At 48.5% G+C, this 19,276-nt stretch overlaps 2 protein-coding genes across 2 annotated transcripts in view; both read left to right on the forward strand.

Annotated features, from left to right (window-relative positions):
• LOC144149748 (uncharacterized) overlaps positions 1–19,276 on the forward strand; it is a 371,422-nt gene that overhangs the window by 222,460 nt on the left and 129,686 nt on the right. The window lies entirely within an intron of this gene.
• LOC144149911 (ATP-dependent RNA helicase TDRD9-like) overlaps positions 1–19,276 on the forward strand; it is a 79,199-nt gene that overhangs the window by 57,493 nt on the left and 2,430 nt on the right. Inside the window, exons 26-32 of the mRNA XM_077681643.1 lie at positions 1,942–2,064; positions 3,583–3,708; positions 3,963–4,109; positions 9,038–9,108; positions 11,193–11,399; positions 15,905–16,043; positions 18,534–18,655. Of these exons, the coding sequence (XP_077537769.1) occupies positions 1,942–2,064; positions 3,583–3,708; positions 3,963–4,109; positions 9,038–9,108; positions 11,193–11,399; positions 15,905–16,043; positions 18,534–18,655 (935 nt within the window). The remainder of the gene's footprint in view (positions 1–1,941; positions 2,065–3,582; positions 3,709–3,962; positions 4,110–9,037; positions 9,109–11,192; positions 11,400–15,904; positions 16,044–18,533; positions 18,656–19,276) is intronic.

A 19,276-nucleotide genomic window follows, 5' to 3' on the forward strand; every position in this document is an offset into this window, starting at 1 on the left:
TGTTCACGAATCTGCCATGGCCAGGCAAACTTGATTGGCACATGAAGAGCTAGGGGCAATGTCAACTGGAATATTGGGGGTGTGTGCTGGTGTTGTCCAAAAAAAAAAGACTTATAGCTGGAGGTTTATAGAAAGAGACGTAGGAACGAAGACTACAAGGAAATGAGATGTCACTCGGTGCTAAAATAGGTGCAACGTTTTAACAGTCAGGGTCATGGCATTGGTTAGACAGATGCAGTGTTTGGTACACCATTTGCCAAGTGGCAAGTGTTTGAAGCAAATTTTTTGAGTGCTTAGCTCTAATGCGGGATAAGTTGGGATGCTATTTGTCTTATGAAGGTTGGAAATGCATATGTAGCGTATTAGTTCGCTTATGGTAGCAATGTTCAATTGCCAAGGAAATGCCACGGTTATAACTGATAATAGTTATAAGCAGGTTGTGCAAGAAAAAAAAAGACAACACAGAGATCTTATTTATATTTGCTGAAAAGATGTCATAGTCGGTCGGCTTTGTTTGCTTCACGCGAAGCTGGCACACATTTTTTTGAAGAGCATCTATAGGTGCTTCACCTAGCTGAGCAGAGGGTACTTGGCGAGCACGAGGACGCGGGTTCGATTCCCGGCCGCGGTGGCCGCTTTTCAGATGGAGGCAAAAAGCAAAAACACCCGTGTGTACGAGATTTCAACGCACATTAAAGATCCCCCTCAGGTGGTCAAAATTATTCCGGAGTCTTCCACTACGGTGCGCATCATCACCTGCGTTGCATCGGCGCGTTTATAAACACCACAATCAACTATCATCAATGAAAGGTCTCTGGCGGAAACAACGTCCCTAAGGGACTGTATCATGCGTTGGGCCTCCTGCGAAGACACTACCTGAGTAGGCTGCGCCCGCTGTCTGCAGCACGTATGCTCACAGCAATTGCCTCGTCAGTGAGACACTTGGACATTTCCAAAACATTGACCCTGACCTCCCTTCTGTGGAAAAATAGAGGCAGTTTAAGAGGCAACCAGTCAAATTCAAAGCAGCGTGCACGTGACCCAACAGGTAAATGCGCAAGTGAGCAGGTATGGGTACGATTCGAAACCAGTGGTGCCGGGAGGGGGGTTAAAAAAAAACAGCTCTCCTCCTCCTCTAGCTTGTAATAAGTAGTTGATTTTACCATACAACACATATGAAAGTGGGTAATGCCATAGTTCTTCATCGTTATATTCTATATATTGTTATAAATGGTACCGTTATAAGTGGACTCAACTCTAGTGTAGCCAACGTGCTGCTCTTTTTCTTTTTTTTTGGTCATGGCAGCCTCAGTATTTTGGTAGTGACTAAATCAAGCTCTCTATGGCCAAGTGTATTTGTAGAGAGTGCAGGATTTGAATTCATTGTGTTGTTAGTGCTAACCAGCCTGGAAACTTCTCATCCCAGCAAAAGCTACTCATTTAACCGGTAAATCAATTTGTGTTGCAGAGTGGGCGTTGTGATGGAGGAGGGGAAAAAAAAAAACTTTTGATTCGGGATGTGACAAACCTGGCAACACAAGGAGCAAAAGTGTGACCGCGGTTGTGACAACAGAGACTTGCACACCAGCTGGTATTGGTGTAGTATTTGGTTTTTGTTTTAAAACCTACAGAGCGCAAAACTAATCTGTGGAGAAAAAAAGCTATGGTGTCACGACGTTTCTGCTGTACCTGTGCATGCATGGTGGTTGTTGTGTTGAATTGAATGCCTTCTGTCCAGCGTGCACACGTAACCAGCTGCTTTGCGCAGAAGGAGCAGCGGTCCCTGCTACCGCTTGTGTTCTCTCGTCGCTTCTGTGGCCAACTAAGGTTGTCAAACCACTAGGGGGGACTTTTCAATCGCCAGCAAGGTGCTTGAGACTGCTTTGTCGGGAAGGCTCTGCAGTGTGGCAGTGCTGTGCTCGCTCCCTCTCCGCTGTGCAGGCGTTTGAGTGCAAACTGGCCGAGATCCGGCCGGCAGCCCTGTGCAGCGGCCGGGAGCAGTGGACGCGGCCCGCCCGCGAGAGGTTCACCCACCTGGTCATGGAGCAGTTCATGGTGGCCAGGGTGCGTAGGGCTGGGTGGGGGTTCCACCATCTCTCGTGACCAGCCAGTGTGCAGTCTCAATGCATGCATTTCTCTCTTACCTCCTTATCTCTACGCCTTCCTTATCTGTCATTTTTGGATGGCCCAGGAATAGATGCTCAAAACTGCACCAAGGAGGCAAGTAAGGGAGACCATCTGTCTCCCCCTCTACCTTTCACACATGCCAATCGGCTGTCCTGATAAGTGTGGGTCAGATGTTCCATTTGTCAGAGACAGCTGGGTGGGTGATTATGAAATTTATAGCTACCATATTTATTCAACTGTAAGAAGAAGGGGCAGTTTAGAGAGTAAAAAAAAATCACCATGCAGGGTGTCCCAGCTATCATGCACCAAGATTTCAAAAAAGAGTAATGGTGTAAGTCGAAGAAAACCTAGTGCATAATGTTTGCAGTACTGTGGAGTGGAGAAGTGGGCAGCATTTTTTTCGTTAATGAGGCTTAACTAATTATTTGCAATTAATTATCTGAGTCTAGAAGTACTATCCTAATCGCTAGTCTCAATGAGGCACTTGTAGGTACCCACGAGGGGCATCTAACAGCGGTATTTTCAGAGACGAACTAATTGCGTACTCATTTATTCTGACTGATGAAGAAAACCCGGGAAATATGAAAAAGACACGGGAATGAGAAAGACACGTCATAGCGTACACCTCTCGTTCGTTCGTCCTTGTGTCGTCGTGCGCATGCGCTCTGTGCCGTAGAAGAGCCGCGACTTGAATGTAGGTGATCATTGACTCCACATGACTCCTGGCCGCCGATAGTTCGCACAGTCGGGGAAGAGGCTGCGCTTCCAGAGGCCCGGTGTGCAAAGTATCGCATGAAAATGTCGACCAAAACGACAAGCACCTGACTCTGGCCTTGCTCAGCATAAGCTCATTGGAAGGCCATGCCATTGACGTCAACCACGGCACCACAATGATACTAAAACTCAACTTTGTGTCCATCAATAGTGATCTCCTACAACAGCTTTGCCATTCACGTCTTTCCCAAAAGTGCAAGCTTCCTGATTTTTTTTTTTTTGTACCCTGATCGGGTTATGTATATGTACAAAAAATGAAATCAGTATGTTAGTCTTCATTGTGTGGTGTCTTCTTTCCATCTGTGCCATACTTTTGATGCATTTTATTGTATCGGGTATTAATGAGTGCGTGCTGGGCTTTTGTTTTTGTACGTGCTGCTTCCCAGTTAGATTAACGAAGTCCCTTTTGTTGTACAGTTACCGTGGCTGCCTTTCTTCTCCCTCGGCCACGAGCCTGTATTTTTGGCTGCCACTAAATCTGCTGCACGGGCATGCCAGTTGGGCCTGTCTCACAGCAGTGTGGTGGCTGCCTCTGCAGTAAAGCAGTGACAGTAAAGGAGTGTACCGTTGGCATATGTGCCGCCCAAGTGTGCAGCTAAAGCGGTCTGGGCAGTTGCGGTGGTTCCAGTGGGGAGTGGTGTCGAAGCGGTCCACCCCACCCCCCCTCCCCCAACCTTGCAGGTGTACTCGGTGGTGGACAACGTGGTGCGCGTCCACCTGGTGCTGCAGGACGGGGTGACCAACGTCAATGACCTGCTGGTCAAGGAGGGGCACGCTGACTATGCCGACGAAGGATTCCTCTCGCGGGTACCACCTCTCTCCTTTACTTCCTCCTCATCCTCCTTTTCCTCTTCTTCCATCTCCTCCTCTTGCTCCTCTTCCTTGTATTCTTTCTCTTCATCCTGGTCTTGTTTACTTTCCCTGTCCTCTGTCCTCTCCTCCTCCTCCTCCTCCTCCTCATCATCATCCTTCTCTCTCTCTCTCTCTCTCTCTCCATGTTCACTGGCTGATAACGTGGCTGTCTCCCCCTCCTCTTTCCCCCCACCCCTCCCCTCATCCAGAAAAACCACCAGCTGCGGGAGCGGGTGGAGTCCTACTACCAGTCCATCGCTCCGGACATGACCGATCCGTCCTTATCGGCAGACAATGCCGAGGAGCTGGACTCCTCCAAGCTGGACTTTGGCATGCCTCTGCTCTCCAACCGCAAGGCAAGGCTTTTTGCTCCGCATGAGTGCGTTTTTTTTTTTCCAACCCTCGGAAATCGCGCTACTTGCGTTGCTATGTTGCGAAGGGGCCGTTTCAATTGATTGAAAGACAAAATTGAAGTGTGGTTCGTTTAAACAAATGCTTTTTTATTATTATTATTATAATACGGATACCGGTTTTATTGCAAACTTCAAACAAATAATGCAGTAAGTGAGTAAAACATTAAAATGGAGATATCGAGGAAAACGGATGAAGCTGTGGGGACTCCCCAGCAAGTTTGTCTCGCAATTTCTCTATGACGTCGCAGAATCTTGTTTATGTGATTCGTGGCCACCAACTGAAACTTCCAGCAAGAAGTGTGATTGGGCAGTCGTGTTGGGGCCTCTAGTTCTGTTTGACCGTATCAAGTCAATGCTGATATGGGTTAACACGCTTATAAAAATGTTCTGCTGGCTCATATTATGCCGCTGTTGTGCAAAATTTGAAAGCTTTGCAATATTTCTTTCATTCCTTTAGTTAAAAAAAAAACATCTTTTGTGGTTTGAATAGAGCTGAGTAAGTTTTCTTTAAAATTTAATAATTCTGTTTATTCTGTTTCATGGCCTCTTTAATTTCTGACCTTTTAGTGCTTTTGATTCACTTAAGGTGTGAAGAGTATCCCCTCCTTTTTTTTTTCGTAATAATTTTGAAGTAATCTGCCTTATGTTTGTTTTGTTTTGTAGTTTAGTGGTTCCACAAGTATTAAGAGGGAAAAAAAACAAATGAGAGGCAGGCAAGGGGCTCCTTGCAAAGCATTTCTGGTGTGTGCCCGTGGCATTGTTCAATTTAACTCTTTCCTTGCGGTGCCTTAGGCCATCGGATACAGAGTTCCAATGATTTCGAACGTCCTGTGAAAGCTATAAAACAGCACCTTGTGGGCAACTAACGCCATCTGGCGTACTTATTGGCAACTGTTATCGTTTGTTTGCATTTTGCCTGTGGAGACGGCGTCAGGAGTGAAATTTGAACCTGCAATAGCAATGAGTTGCGTACAGAAATGACATTTACTTCATGCTGCGCTGCGCAAAAGTGAACAGCTGTGGCAGGGACTTCGGCCACTGCTGCTGCTGCTTTTTCTTGCTGCTGCTGCTTTTGCAGTGTTGACTCCAGCAATGATGTGGGTTCGTCAGATTTTAGTTTTGATGAAGACGCTCCCATTGACAGCTGAAAATAACGTTCGTTTTTGACTTCACGCCGTATTTATAAACAAAACGTCTTTCCTATCTAACAACTGCAGTTTTATTTTCATGTGTAGGGTCTGGACAACGTGTGGCGGGGATATTTTGCCAAATGCACTGCACCGTGTCGCATTATCGCCTTTAAAGGAGCACTTACAGGAAAATTTTGTTACACTTTTATTGCTTTTATTGATGCTTAATGACCTGGCGAACCTGAAACAGCACTTCAAATACTTCAGCGCGCGATAGTTAATTACATTGAACGGCCTGAAAATCGTTTGTTTCAAATTCCCGCGCTTTCATCCCGAACGGCGCATATGACAGAATCCCTGCCTGACCTCGCCGCTTTGTGCGGACGTCACCGGCGCCCGCTTGAGAGGGTGTTGCGCCCGCTCGCCGCTCGTGGGCCTGCGCGCGTGAAGTGACATCACGAGTTTTTGACGAGCGCTGTCGCGTCACTTCTTTTTCCTTTCCTGGAGTGATGTCACACTGATGTCCATTGGCTGAGTGCCGCTCCGCGCGCTGCTCCGTCGGCGCGATGAATGAGATCTAATTGAACTATGTTCTTCGCGTCGCAGGCCGCTCATATTTCAGCCATGGTATTCTGTTGAGTGAAGGAAGCGAACTGTGCAATAATATTAACGCTGAAAATTGGTGTCAGTACTCCTTTAAGATGGGCTGGCACTCGTGTCAGATTAGCGCTGTGGAGTGACGAGCACTACTTCTCCAAAGCAGTGGATTTTCTTTTTTTTTTTTTTTTTTTTTTTTTTTAATACTGAAGTGACGGGGATTTTGTATGGGAACACAAACAAGTATGCTTGGGTGCATATTTTAGAGAGACTGACTTGCTCTCAAGTGGCTTCGCGGAGTGGCGCAATGGTCAGGGCGGCTAGTTTTGTAGGCCTGCAAAAATCCAAAACTTGGTGTAAGGCATTGATGTATGTATTGAATCATAGCTTAGGAACGTAGAAACATTCGTGTATCTTAGAATTCCTCAAAATAATTTTTACGCTCGGTACAATCGCCTATATGCGTTGTGTGTATACTTTTTGTGCATTTTTCTTTTCGGTTTATTTGACCAATAAACTGTAAATATTTGTACCTTTCACAAAACTGCCGTTACGTGTTTAGAAAAGCAATCTATAAGCTACAATTTCGTGTGTAGCAATGCTAAAGTTGCTCAAGAAAAAAAAGCTTTTGTGGAAGCACTCCAAATCAGCCATTTTTGCACCGTAACAAAGGACTACTGTACCTCCTAATGGGCAAAATTAGTACCTCCTAGGCAATAATACCTCCTAATAGGCAAAAAACTTACCATCCCTTCCTCAAAAACGTTGAGAGAAGTGTGAGAGCTTTCTCGCATAAAAAGTGCGTTGAATTCTTCGCTAAAAGTGCGTCCAATTGATCGCCAAACCTTCAAAGAACCTGATTGCAAACGTAGAACAAAACCATGGGAAGAATTTTCCTGCACTAAGTGAACGCATCTATGAATGGCCTAACTGTATAACCGATACGTGGTTTATGAGATAAAGGCATACTATTATTGTACTCCTTCTTCATGACAGATGTGTGTGTTTTCTTATCTTCTAGATCACCATTCCTTTTTTGCGATGTTCAAGTTGCACCTCTGTTCGTACAGTGGAAGGATGGTTTCATGCATGTGCATGTGTCCAGAGACCTTATCAGAGCTTTTTGGTCGACCAACTGTTCTATGGGGAAATCCATTAGTTTTCAGATAGGACGCTGTGTGGGTCCTGCTGAGAAAGGATTTCGCTTTAAAAACTCGGGTTAGAAGGAAGCTAAAGGGGCCGGTCAAAACCATGGCGTTGCAGCAGCATCTGCGGAGATGATCGCAACAATGTGGGTAAAATGTAGCGAGCGGTTGCTCTGCAGGCGATGTTTTTAGCAGATGGCATGGTTTTGATAGGTCGTGTCGCCAGGTCACGTTGGGCTCTGTAGGGTTCTGACAGACACTAAAAACAATAGAAGAAGAGTGAAGAGTGAGTCATAAGTTGTGTTAGGAATTTCAAATACTACACTTGGCAAGATCCAGCTGGGGTGAAAATTTCGACGCCCACCAGGTAAAAAATAAGTTTCCCGAAGACTGGTGCTTTGGAGTGAAGGGCTCCTTGCTTAATCTTCGAGATTCCCATGAGTTGCAACGAGTGTAATATTGAGCAAACAGGCAGGTGTTCCTACGACAGAGCGCGCGAGCACTGTCGGGCAGCAAAGAACAACGCTGGGGGCCACGTGGCTGAGCACTAGAAAAGGGGCACTCTGCAGGGTATAGAAACTGCACTCCGCTCTTCAAACGTGCAACATTTCAAAAATGGGTCGGAGATAGGCAAGGAAGAGAGATTGTGGAGGCGTACTTCATTCACAAGGCGGAAACAAATGCATCAGTACACCGTCGGTCTCATTATCACTTAAAGAATTCGACTTCTTAGATGGACATGTGTAGGATTGCACACATTGTTGGTGTTCTGTTTTCATGACGTCAGAACTGTGTACTTAACCTAAGGTTTTTCACTAATAAAGTTTAGTTGGAAGTGGCGCCTTGTCTGTGCCTACACGTTTCTTCTGGTTCCCGTTGTTTAGCGCCTCAAATTTATTCAGTATGTTCAACCAACTAGTCCTGATCAGGCTTTTGTTACTTAATATTCCTTGCTTATTAAGCAAATTTCTCTGTCACCTACCCGTTTGGCTGCGTTCTCTTTTTCTTCTTCAACAGCAGAGCTGCTTAGGCCAGCACAGATCCGTCCGGCTGAGACAGAAAACCTAGAAGTCTCAAGGGAAAAAATGTGGATAGGAAAGTGCAAGGAATCGAACCGGGGCCCTTTGCTCCGTGAAACTGGCGACCTAACCACTTGTCACCACCCAAAAGGCAAAAGGGGCACGAGTTAGCAGCGGCAGGGAAGAATGACATGTGCAGCTAATTAATTGGAAAGAAAAAAAAATGCTTCCCGTAGTTGGAATTGAACCTGGGTCCCTCGTGTTACGAAACCAGTGGCTTTCCAATTGAACTACCTATCGTCATATTCCGGGTGCACAGCATTTCGTTTGGGTTTGTAGCACGGGCGTTGGCTTCGGGCTTGGCTGCGGGTTCTAGTGCATGTTGATGCGGTCCACCACTTGGAAGAGCTGTGGAAGGCTGCAAAGAAAACTATCCGAGCCTACCAGTCATGGAGAAGAACCGTCAGTGGCAAGTCCGTGTGCAGCAATCCGTCGGCAAACCGTCGGCAATCCGTGTGCGGTGGAAACACGAGGTCTCCGCCGAAGGGAGAGAGGCCGCCAACTCTGCTGTTTCTCTCCAGCCTTGCACTGCCAGTGCGAGCTGCGCCAATTGTGTTTCTTTTCTATATTAGGGAGAACACCTTATTAGTCGAGGTACAAATCTAGAAAACGGCTGGGTAGTGTCAATTTGACCTTCAACCTCAGCCAAGGTCAAGTGTCGTTGCGGAGTGAAAGCGTGCAATCACTCTTTCATTCCATAGGTGGGATGATAACGGAGTAAGGGCATGTGCTGTCAGAAAATGATACAAGGGGGCATTAGCTGCATCCAAGTGTACTGCGTGTGCGTGTGGACTGTGCTGAGCAGTGCCTGTTTAATCATGCTGCGAAAATGTGTGCACATTTACTGCATCCTCTCGACAAACTTTCTTTAACCGCGTTCAATCACGGCAACGTTTTTTTCCCCGGTGGTTACCCCGCAGGCAATCTTGCACGGACCTTTTAGCCCCCTGGAGTCCAGGGTGTGCGGCATGTCCAAGCTGTGCTATCTCAGGTGAGTTCGTTGTGCATGCTTGTACCGGCATCATGCCTTGTTGCGTTGTGCGGTTTTGTTGGACACACAAGTCCAGAGAAACATGCCATTGTCTGCTTTCTTTCAGTGGGCGTACATTTGTTTTTGCCCATGTGGAGGTCACACTGTGGTTTTGGTCTATCTTCTACTGAGCAAGTAGGGTATCTTGGGAACTGCTTGGCTTCTCAGCGGGGCTATAGAGACATTACTAGCCCCCGCAGGTTCAGGTTCTGGCTTAGTGAAGGGGCTCGGTAGGCCTGTTCATGCTTCTTGGGGGAAGATGTGACCTATGCCTCGCAGCTAGAAGGCTGCTGTAGGGTCACAATTGAAGGTAATGTCAGGATAGTTTATATGTTGAAGTTGCGTGTTTGTTGTTTGGTTGTTCACAGTGCCCAAGAGCCCGTCCATGTAGTGTGGGATAGGTTGTGTCAGTGTTGTGCCTGTTTCCACGCATTAAATGGGGCATCAAACGAAGAGTGAATTCGAGAGGGTAAGGGAGAGTGGTCCCTTGATTTCTGACATCTCGGCAAGCACCGGCTGCCAGTGTGGTGCATGGCTTGGCGGTGGTGCTCTTGTGGGCTGCTGAAGTGTGGCCATGGTTCTGGGGTGCTTGGGTCACAGAGAGCAGCTAAGGTGTAGACCTTCTCACTATCTTTTATATGCAGGGCCCTAGATTACTCTTGTATGGAACCTGGGACGGGTGAGTGGAATATCAACGAGCTGGTGGCACATGTGGGGTGGCTCTTTCAGATATTATGAATTGCCTGTTTGTGGTCGTTCACGGTAACTTCTCTCTCCCTCAGTCCTTGTGTGTTTCTGTGCCATTGGCCGTGACCTTGAAACTACAGAGTTGTTGACAGGGGTGCTGGATTATTTTTGGTTGTTGCGGAGAAGGAGCTGTGGGTGTGAAAAGCTGTTGTCCTGCTTTTTGTGTTCATGTAATGTGTGGTGGTAGTGTAAATGACTGTTGTTCCTGGGGGGATGTCAGCTGTTTGCCCTGTCACCATGGTGACCGGCTTAGCCTGGACCCATGATATCAGGTATGGCCTTAAAGGTTATATAAGTTCGGCAGCACTGTCAGAGAGGCTCTGACAATGCTGGGGTCTGCAATGTCCAGCCGCGGTCTTTGTTATGCCTTGTTTCCCTGTTTTGGCAGGCTTTCCTCAGCTCCTCTCTCGCTGTCTCAAGAGAGGGGGCATCACTCTTTGCGTCCATCCACCTGTGCTACTGGCAGTAGAAGAACTGCGTGTCCACGTGTTGAGAACGCGCTTCACCTCAAGAAGTGGAAGGCTTCGGAAGCTGCATTGCTTTGTTCTGCAAACTGCCCTTGCAGAAAGCTTGCAGCTAGTGTGTCGGCCTGTCCCTCGTGTTATGGCTCTACTGTTGGTGATCTCCTGTAAGGAGTGGTAGCTTGCACACCCCATCTGTTGTGGCTGTTACGAACCCACTTTCCACAGTTTGCGGTGTCGTCACCCGAAGGCGTGATTTGTCCGCCGGAGTGACTGTTTGTCTTCTCCCCCCGTTTGCGGCCACGTTGACTGGCAGTGCCCATGCATCTTATACTTGATAAAGCGAAAGCGTTACGTGTCTCATTGGAAGGTTGGCCTCGAATGATCCTGGTGTCGACACAAACGGCACAAAAACCCAAGAAAGGCCGGAAGTGGACCAAAGCGGGCCAGCTGTGCATAAGAGATGATCAGGAATTACGAAAGTTCACTAGTGATTGATTGGGGGTTGGTAGTAACGGTAAGTAAGGTAGATGAGGTAAGGTCGAACCAGGACAGTAAAGTTGCGAGGCAGCTGCATTCATGGGTGTACATTTGTATAAAGGCACCCATCACAATAGTACTATGCCAGAATTTCGTTTTCAAAGCCCGTAGGCAGACGTGAGTGTTTCGAGAAATACTAGACTTCCAGGGGGCAAGGCCTTTGTCCTCCAGTGGACCCGAGGAGGCTATTGGCACCCCTTAAGGCCCGGTCTTGGGTCCTTGCCTATTTGCGCACCCTTGCACGTCCACTGGTGGCGGAAGAGAGGGAGCGAGTAAGCATTCACTCAACTTTCACAGGAGTGCCCGGGTGGAGCGGACGAGCGTCAACTCGGTGCTGCTCAACGGGGAGCCCCAGAACCCGCACCCGCGCCTCCTGGTGGCCTGCCACGTGAGCCAGAGCGCCAGCAGCGACCACGTCACCCTGCGCAACACCACCCTCATGCCCTCCCTGCCGGGCATGCACTGCCTCATGCCCCTCATCTTCGCTCCCTACGTCGAGCTCAGGTAAAGGGAGCGGGGGGCACCTCGCTTTGGTGCCCTTTATCTTCTGTTGCAGATTTCTAATTTGCCGCCAACAACTAAGTGGCACATTGGCACGCACGGGACTGCGGGAGGCACGCGCATGTGTTCGAAACATTGCGCTTGTATTACCGTGCACGGCTTGCCGTCGTTCTCTCCACGGTGGCAATAAATGCTGAAGAAGGGCTTTCCCTTTTTGCATCATCTTCCTCCTCCTTTTCTTCTTCCTCTTTGCCCTCCTCCTCCTCCTTTTCCTTTTACTGTGAAGCTGACTGGAACTAGGTTTGACCAGAATTGCATGCATCTATCAGGCTGTGCCAACAAAAAATCGTTTGCACCCACTGCAGAGCTAGTGTAAAATGTTCTGTAGCTCTCAATCTAACGTAGATATCCAGGAAGAAATCACACTGAGATTGGCCGCTAGGACGATTCTCTCGATACGCCGAGTTTCATCCACTTGTCATGGTTAGTTGGTTAAAACAGTGAAGTTGCAAGCGTAGCAGAATTCCCTAAACAAAGCATCTGAAAACTAATTTAGTATAAATTACTAGGAACTTATGTGTATCTGTCCTTATCCGGTCAATGTAGCGAGTCATACACATCAGTCAGTATAGCTATTCACCTGTACAGCTGCGCTGTTCTTGCATCTTCACAGTCTAGTGAAAGGGCTTTTTAATCGATTCTGAGTTGGTCACAGCTGTCTGAAGATTACTTGGCAGCCTCCTAATGGAACTGTAACTGACAATGGAACCCCAACCAGTTTCATTGTCACAGGGGATAACTGGCAGGTGGTATTTTCTTGCGAAGCTCTAGCTTGGCGAAACACTTTCAGCTCGCACCTCCTCGTTTAGACATTCACAGCAGCCCACGGCTCATGGGAAGAAGAAAAGACACATTGAATCTCTGAAGTTTTCAGGAAGCGTTTATTCTCTATCTCTTTCAACTTGCCAGGAACATAGGCGTGTTCTGAAATGTTGCTGTGTGCTCACGTTGCCTCACTCACGGGTGACGGCAGCCATTCCCCGCCCCATGTTCAAATGAGAAAAATCGAAAGGTGTCTTTTTACCCTAATGCGGCTGCGAAGACAAGGTACAAGTTTGGTTTGTCGAAAGCACTGCTTCGTTCCGATTGCAATTGCACAAATGTTATTGCAAACTTCAAAGAAGCTAGTTCTTTCAAATTGAACGAAGTCGTGGTTTGTCTTCACAGGCCGCTCGAAATCCCCAAGTGGCAGAGCTCACTGGCCTTAAGATTCTTCTTTAGCAACGAGGCAGGTTTGTCCTTCTGCCTGAATTTATTTGAATTCCGGTGCTCCAGGCTTCGCTGTATCAAACTTTTTATATATAAAAAAAGTTCTGTTTCGTTACATTGAGGCCAATACATGTGGGGTCGGGTGGGTGTGAAGTTATGCAAATTTTGAAAGTTCGTGATATCAAGGCATTTGAAAGCATGAACTAATATCGAAAGCATTAACTGCTGCCCATGAGTTAAGTTGGTGTATGTTATTGATGTATGTTACCTTGTTGTGGTGCAAGTTTTGCGAGTAGGGGTCAGCGTACGTCCTTCCTGTATCCCGAGCCGCTTTGCAACGCGACGGCAGAGTGCATTGTTTGCCTCCCACCGCTTTCACTCGGACGGGGGCTGCTTGAGAGAAAAATTGCCCAGGAGTTGTGTCCGGCGCCTAAAGCCGGCGGCGGCGGCGGCGATGCTTTGCTGGTTCCCCAACTGTTGTTGTTGACTGCTGAGGACGTTGCCGGGGCGCGGGGTGGCGAGACACTCCGAGTGCTTCCCTCGTTAGCGGGACGAGACGTCGCCGTGTTGATCTATGCTCGACGCCGTTTGACAGCAGACGTGGTGCACGTTTGTGGCGGCTAATCTGAGGAGCTGGCCTTGTCTAGTAGTACTTAGCCCTCAGTAAGCCAGGCACCGGCGATGGTGGCGCGGTAACGTTCAGTGGCCGTCAGGGCGTTGACTCTTCCCTTCCTGTGAGAACGTCTTTCCTCGACCTAAGGGGGCAGTAGGGTGACGAGGTGACGGGATCCAGGCAGGACCAATGGGGAGGAGGAATAGTCGGTGCGAATGGAGAGTACCTGTGTTGTTGGCTGTGATTGGGCAGCATATGAAGTTGTGGTTTGTGTATGCTATGTTTGATGTTGATCGGTTTGGGGAGACGGCGGTGGGACGACACGAGGGACGGTTGTGTTGGTGCACGCCGGGGTGAACGCCATCGTCTCACGCACTGTTTACATCCGTGACTCTCCGTACATTAAAGTCTACTGCCACTGGAATAGGCTTCGTTGTCTTCGACTGCACCACCGGTTCTTGGATCATCGAGGGGGCGCCAATTCAAGAACAACGGAATTACCAACAATCCGTCTATCTACATTTAACTCCATGCTTCTCTCTCTCTCTCTCTCTCTCTCTCTCTCTCTCTCTCTCTCTCTCTCTCTCTCTCTCTCTCTCTCTCTCTCTCTCTCTCTCTCTTTATTTTGTTCTTCCTGTTTTTCCAGTTTTCTGGTCAGGCGTTTGAATACTGAATGGTGGGACTGGGGAAGCAGTGCTGTCAGCTGTCAGCAGCATTTAAAGGGACACTGAAGTGATATGTAAACATTGCGGGATTGCTTGCGCAAATTGTAGTCCGGAGTTCCCAGGCCATGTTTCGACCACCCTGGGCGCGTTTACGCTATTTTATTTAGTAGAAAAATTAATTCGAAAATGCTGTCTTCCTCTCTTTACGCTCGCCCATTTTCTGCGGCGTTTTCGTGTGACGTCAGGAGGGGATAAGCTGGCAATTGGCTGCACTGCACGGCTCCCCGGCCTTCTGACAGAGTCAGTCGGCCCAGCGTTTCTTCCGCCGGCCGCCGACGGGTCGTCGCAATTCGTTCGCTCAGTTGAAACGAAGCCAGGACACGTTTGTGAATGGAAGAATGTGCCTTTCTTTACTTGGTTTGTTTGTACACTGTATCTAGCTCCAAGTCAAGGTCGCTTCACACAAGCGCTGCACAAGCGCACATGCGACGCTTCGCTGACTGGTACGCCAGTAGGAAAATATAAGGCCTCTTGAAGGCGGGAGAAGAGTCAGCGAAGTCAATATAGGTACTAAGGAAATAAAATCAACTGATATTTTTACCGTACAGCGTACACCTAGGGTGCGGGAAGCACTTTTTTTGCGCTGGGCGAACAAGCACAGCAGTCAGCAGCACGACTACGCATCTGCGAACGCTTTTCCGTCTACGAAATGCAATTGCTAGACGTGAGGTATTGTGGAAACTCGGGGGACGCTTACTGCACGAGCGCAATACAACAAATAGTCACCTAAGCTGCTTGAAATGCCAAAACTAAATAAAAGTGTAAACTGGTTATACAATATATACCCTATATTACCCATGCCAGCGGAGCCCGCTCCGTGGCCGAGTGGTCTGGGTTGTTAGCTATGCCACTGCAAGTATTTTGCAGGTCACAAGTTCGAATCCCCTCGGGTGCGTGCTTTTTTTTTTTTTTTTTTTTGTAAGTTAACTTTTTCGTTTTACGCCGATGTTTTCTATATTGAGTTCACCTTTTTTGGGGCCGCAACGTTCATGGCTCCACGAACTAGTTCACAAAACGCGCGCAGGCTGGCACTGGCGCGCTAGCGAGTTCTCGTTGGCGTGCTGTTGCCATAAGCACCGACTGCTTGCAGGCAGTGGGCACTGGCCAGAATGAACAGACCCTTGGCCTGGTGCGAACACGCTTTTTACGACACAGGCATGAGGGAGGCAAGCTCCAAATATGGGGGAAAAGCGCATGACATTTGGGCGTCTGCGGGTACGCGGAGGGCGTTCATGCACTGCGTAGGTTTCGGCTAGTGAATGCTACGATTCCAATCCGTCCTAGGAGGCTTATCTTTATGCATTTTTACAGCTGACAACATGGCAGAAGCGCGGTACGATGATTACTGAGTTATTGAGAATGCCCATCCAACAACGCCAACGGTTGTGTTTTACAGAACCGAAACCGAAACCGAAACTTGTTTGGTTGCTCACCTTGGGCATCGTCCAATCACGGTGCCCGCTCCTCCTAACGTCACAGCTTTAGTTGGTGCGGCCGCCGCAAACCGCGCATGGTAGTTTTTCTTCTTTCGCGCTTTGTAAAATAATTACCGATTTGTCAACCGAATAAACGATGAAAAGTGTGCTAATTTGAGCCAGTCTACGCAGTGCAAGCAAAAACGGGAGCTTGACAAATTCACTTCAGTGTCCCTTTAAGCTGGTGGATGTGTACTCCACTGCTTATGCAAGGTTGGTGAGCAATGAAGTGTCGTGCTAACTCGTCCATACGACCACAACGCGACGCCGATTTTAGCTGCTAGTCACGTGCAGGCAGGTGTTGCGGATTTCTTCCACAGCTATTGTGAATTGAGTGCTGACGACCAGAAAGTTGTAGGCTGTTGTTGTTTGTGCATGCCAGATGTGAATGTAAGCTGAACACCATTGGTGTTGTTTTCCACGCAGGACGAACCCCGACCGCACCGAGTACACGGGCGCCCTGTGTGGCCTGGGCTTTGAGTCGGGCTCCAATTTGGGCCTCTACCCGGACCACGACATGGAGGTGGCCTTTGACGTGGCCTTCGACGACACCGACATCCACATGGTGCGTGTCACGGGTGTCGTGCCTGCTAATCGGTACCGGGTGAATGTACAGTCTGTAAAAAATGGAGCGCAAACGGGGAAATGGAAAGTCGGAATGCACACACATTGCCATCCTCTTTTGTGCATTGTTGGTGGCCATTTCCACCTGTTTCTGCGTTTAAATGCCTGAAATTTGCATTTGAAAAGGGTTTAAGCGTGCAAGTAGAAACAGAACTGACTCTGAAAGAGCATTTCTAGTTGATGGGTGGCTTCACTTCTGTTAAAAGGGGACCAATTTGAATAGGCGCAGTAGGGACCGAGTGCCCTGTGTTGTTTGCGTTAGTTTGCTTTCTTATTTCGATTAGTTTGGTGCAACCCATTTTTGCTACGTGGGAGTTCTGCCAACTCCCAAAGGTGGGGCTGTTTTCACGGAGCTGTTGTAGGTCGACCATTTCTGTAGGTCTGCTGTAGGTCGTGCGTCATTGAGGCGGCCTCACAGAAGAAACCGGTTCCCAGACCGTCCGGTGCGCAGTGGTCTCGCAGGAGTGGGTTCCTCCCGCCACTGATGTTTAGCTGCTGATTCCTCTGCGCCAATCTATGAATTTGCGCAGTCGTTCTTGGGCAAGCACTGTTGACGTTTGGGCCGGCACAAAAGAATCACAGCTTCGCTGTTTAGCAGATTTCATGCTGAGTGGCACTGGGATTGATTTTTATTTTTGATATAAGTGGTCTTAGAATTGGGGGGAAACGTTGAAATTGACACATTTAAGTCGAGAAAAGTGACATGTTGCTTCTGTCATGGATGGGATATGCTAAACAATGCAACAAAACTAGCAAATAAGCAAATCTAGATACTGAAATCGTTCCTCAGAAAAAGAAAGTTGGCAGCTAACTCGTTCTGTACCCTGGGCCAGACATGCATTTTGTTGCATAGGGTGCGAAAATGAAACTACATTCAAAGTAAGCGCAAAATTTTAATTTGCGAGTACCGGTTACCGTGGAACCTGAATTATGCATCGTAGATGGACCACTCCGGTCCTGGCAAACTCCACAGGAACAATGTACTATTAGGGTAATTACCCTGATTATACAATGCAAGAGGACTTCATGCGACAGCTCACGCGAAACTGCGAACACCGATTGACCAGTATTAGTTTGACCGGTAGTATTAGTGCCATTGCTGAAACAACCGAGCGGGCCGTTTATGTGAGTGAAACCGGGCAAACGGCGAATAAGCCAAACTCACTGGTCTGGTGCCACCAATTCTTGCCATAGTCACTCTTAGAGCCAAAGCCCGGTGATGCGGCCTCAATTGGTGGTGTTGATGCCATCGCAGAAATCAATTGTGGATACGGCCGACTTGCAAGGTTTGCGAGCACACGCGGAGGCAGCCATTGTTTTCCACGACTACGGTGCTATGCCGTTTTTTACCGGGCTTTTGGAATTGCCGCCACGGAGAGGAGGAGATGTAGTGTATGGAAAACGAAACTGTCGTTCCCCAACGAGAAACAAGGCGGTACAGGTGGCCTCGTGTAAAGCAGATTGCTTTTATGACGATCAGGTTGTTAGGGTGACCCTGGCGGAGAAGAAACACAGCACTTCGTCGGACACGGACCAAATGTATTTCACGAGACAAGTTACATAACACGCACACACACAAATGAAATTGAAACCTAATTGCATCGGCAGAGTCTCTATGAAAGAAAGCCACAGTCACGAATGTTTGTGCTTATGTGCGGGGTGTTGATGGGGTCGGCGAGCTGGAGTGGTGCACTGGCCATTGGTGCTGGCTGGTCAAAGGACGCTGCGTTGCCGAAGTTGCAGAGACGTCCTTGGACAGTCTTCTAGGCCCGGAGGCAGATGTGGAGACCTCAACCTTGAGGTCTCCTGAGCATCGTCATTCAGCTGAGAACTCACCGAGGCATCTTTGTTCCTTCTACCTCTGACCTTGTCCCATCTCTCCCGCTTCCTCGTTTCTGAAATTGGCCTCGCATTAGCGGTCTAATGATACTCCACAGGCCTGGTGTGAAAGCAGGAAGGGGCTAGCCGCACAAGTTTAGGGAGGCCACCATGCGTGATGATCGGCTCGAGTTGTGTGTGTGGCCACTTGCAGTACTATTTGAAATCAACCGAGCCAGGGTCTATCGTTTCTTATTAACTGGGGCAGAAGAATTCCGAGTTGTGTTTGTTGTGAAAATGTCCATTTCGCGTCCCTTTCAGTCGTGATGTGGTTACACTTCTGCCCAGTGGATGCGCCGCGTCCCATTCTGTTGTCTGCTTTCATCGTCAGCCAATTCCATCATCAGCTTATGAGGGCCTGCTCGAAACAGGCACTTTGAAACAGACATGAAATATGGACAAAACTGAGAACTGCGACCCTGGTCTGTCATTTTTTTTTCTCATGATAGTTGTGTCCCACTGGGCTTGCCTGTAAGCCAATCTCTTTGCACCCCGGGGGGAGGGGAGTGTTGGTGACTACCCGTTCCTTACCTTGATCTCCCCCCGCCCCCAGGTGAACCTGGTGCGCATGATGATCAACGCGGTTCTGCACTCGGACCCGGGCATGTCGGTGGTCAGCTGGGCGGGGCCGGGACTGGTTCACTGCCAGGACAAGGCACGCCGGTGCCTCCTCGAGTGAGTGGCACCCTTCTCCTGGACACCCTCCTCGTCTTCCCTTTACTTACGTGGGGGTGGCTGCACCTGCTTGGTGCACCCGCTTGGTGGCATGCCCGAGTTCCGGGCACTTGTACTGGTTTCTGGGAATCACAGCATGGGCTCGCCGTGCGCCATTAGCTGCCTTGTCGCGAACGAAGTCGCGACAAGGCAGCTAATGGCGTCCAAAAGGTTTCCCGGTGGGAACTCTCTCTAAGCAGCTCGTAAGCTCCAGAGGACAATGCAGTGGGTCACCCACTCGAGGCAACACGACTGAGAACGCATGGAGGAAACAAACTGTACTAAAGTGTGAAGACGGGCTAGTTCCTCCATGCTCAAGGCAAAAAAACAGTGCAAATAAACGACACATAAGACGAGAAAAAGACAAACACGGGTGCTGACTGACAACTGAATGAATTTTATTGCGCGCATGCAATATAATGTCTTTTTCTCGTCTTACGTGTTGTTTCTTCGCGCTGTTTTTTTTTTGCCTTCAGCATGGAGGAACTTTCTCTCCCTAGGGCACTAGGAACTTTCTCTCCTAGGGGACTTTCCCCCAGAACTGGTTGATTGATAGAGAGTGCAGTCTGAGGCACAGTTGGC

Source organism: Haemaphysalis longicornis, unplaced genomic scaffold (genome assembly GCF_048455015.1).
Source record: "Haemaphysalis longicornis isolate Haplotype H1 unplaced genomic scaffold, Haemaphysalis longicornis Haplotype H1 scaffold_8, whole genome shotgun sequence".
NCBI lineage: Eukaryota > Metazoa > Arthropoda > Arachnida > Ixodida > Ixodidae > Haemaphysalis > Haemaphysalis longicornis.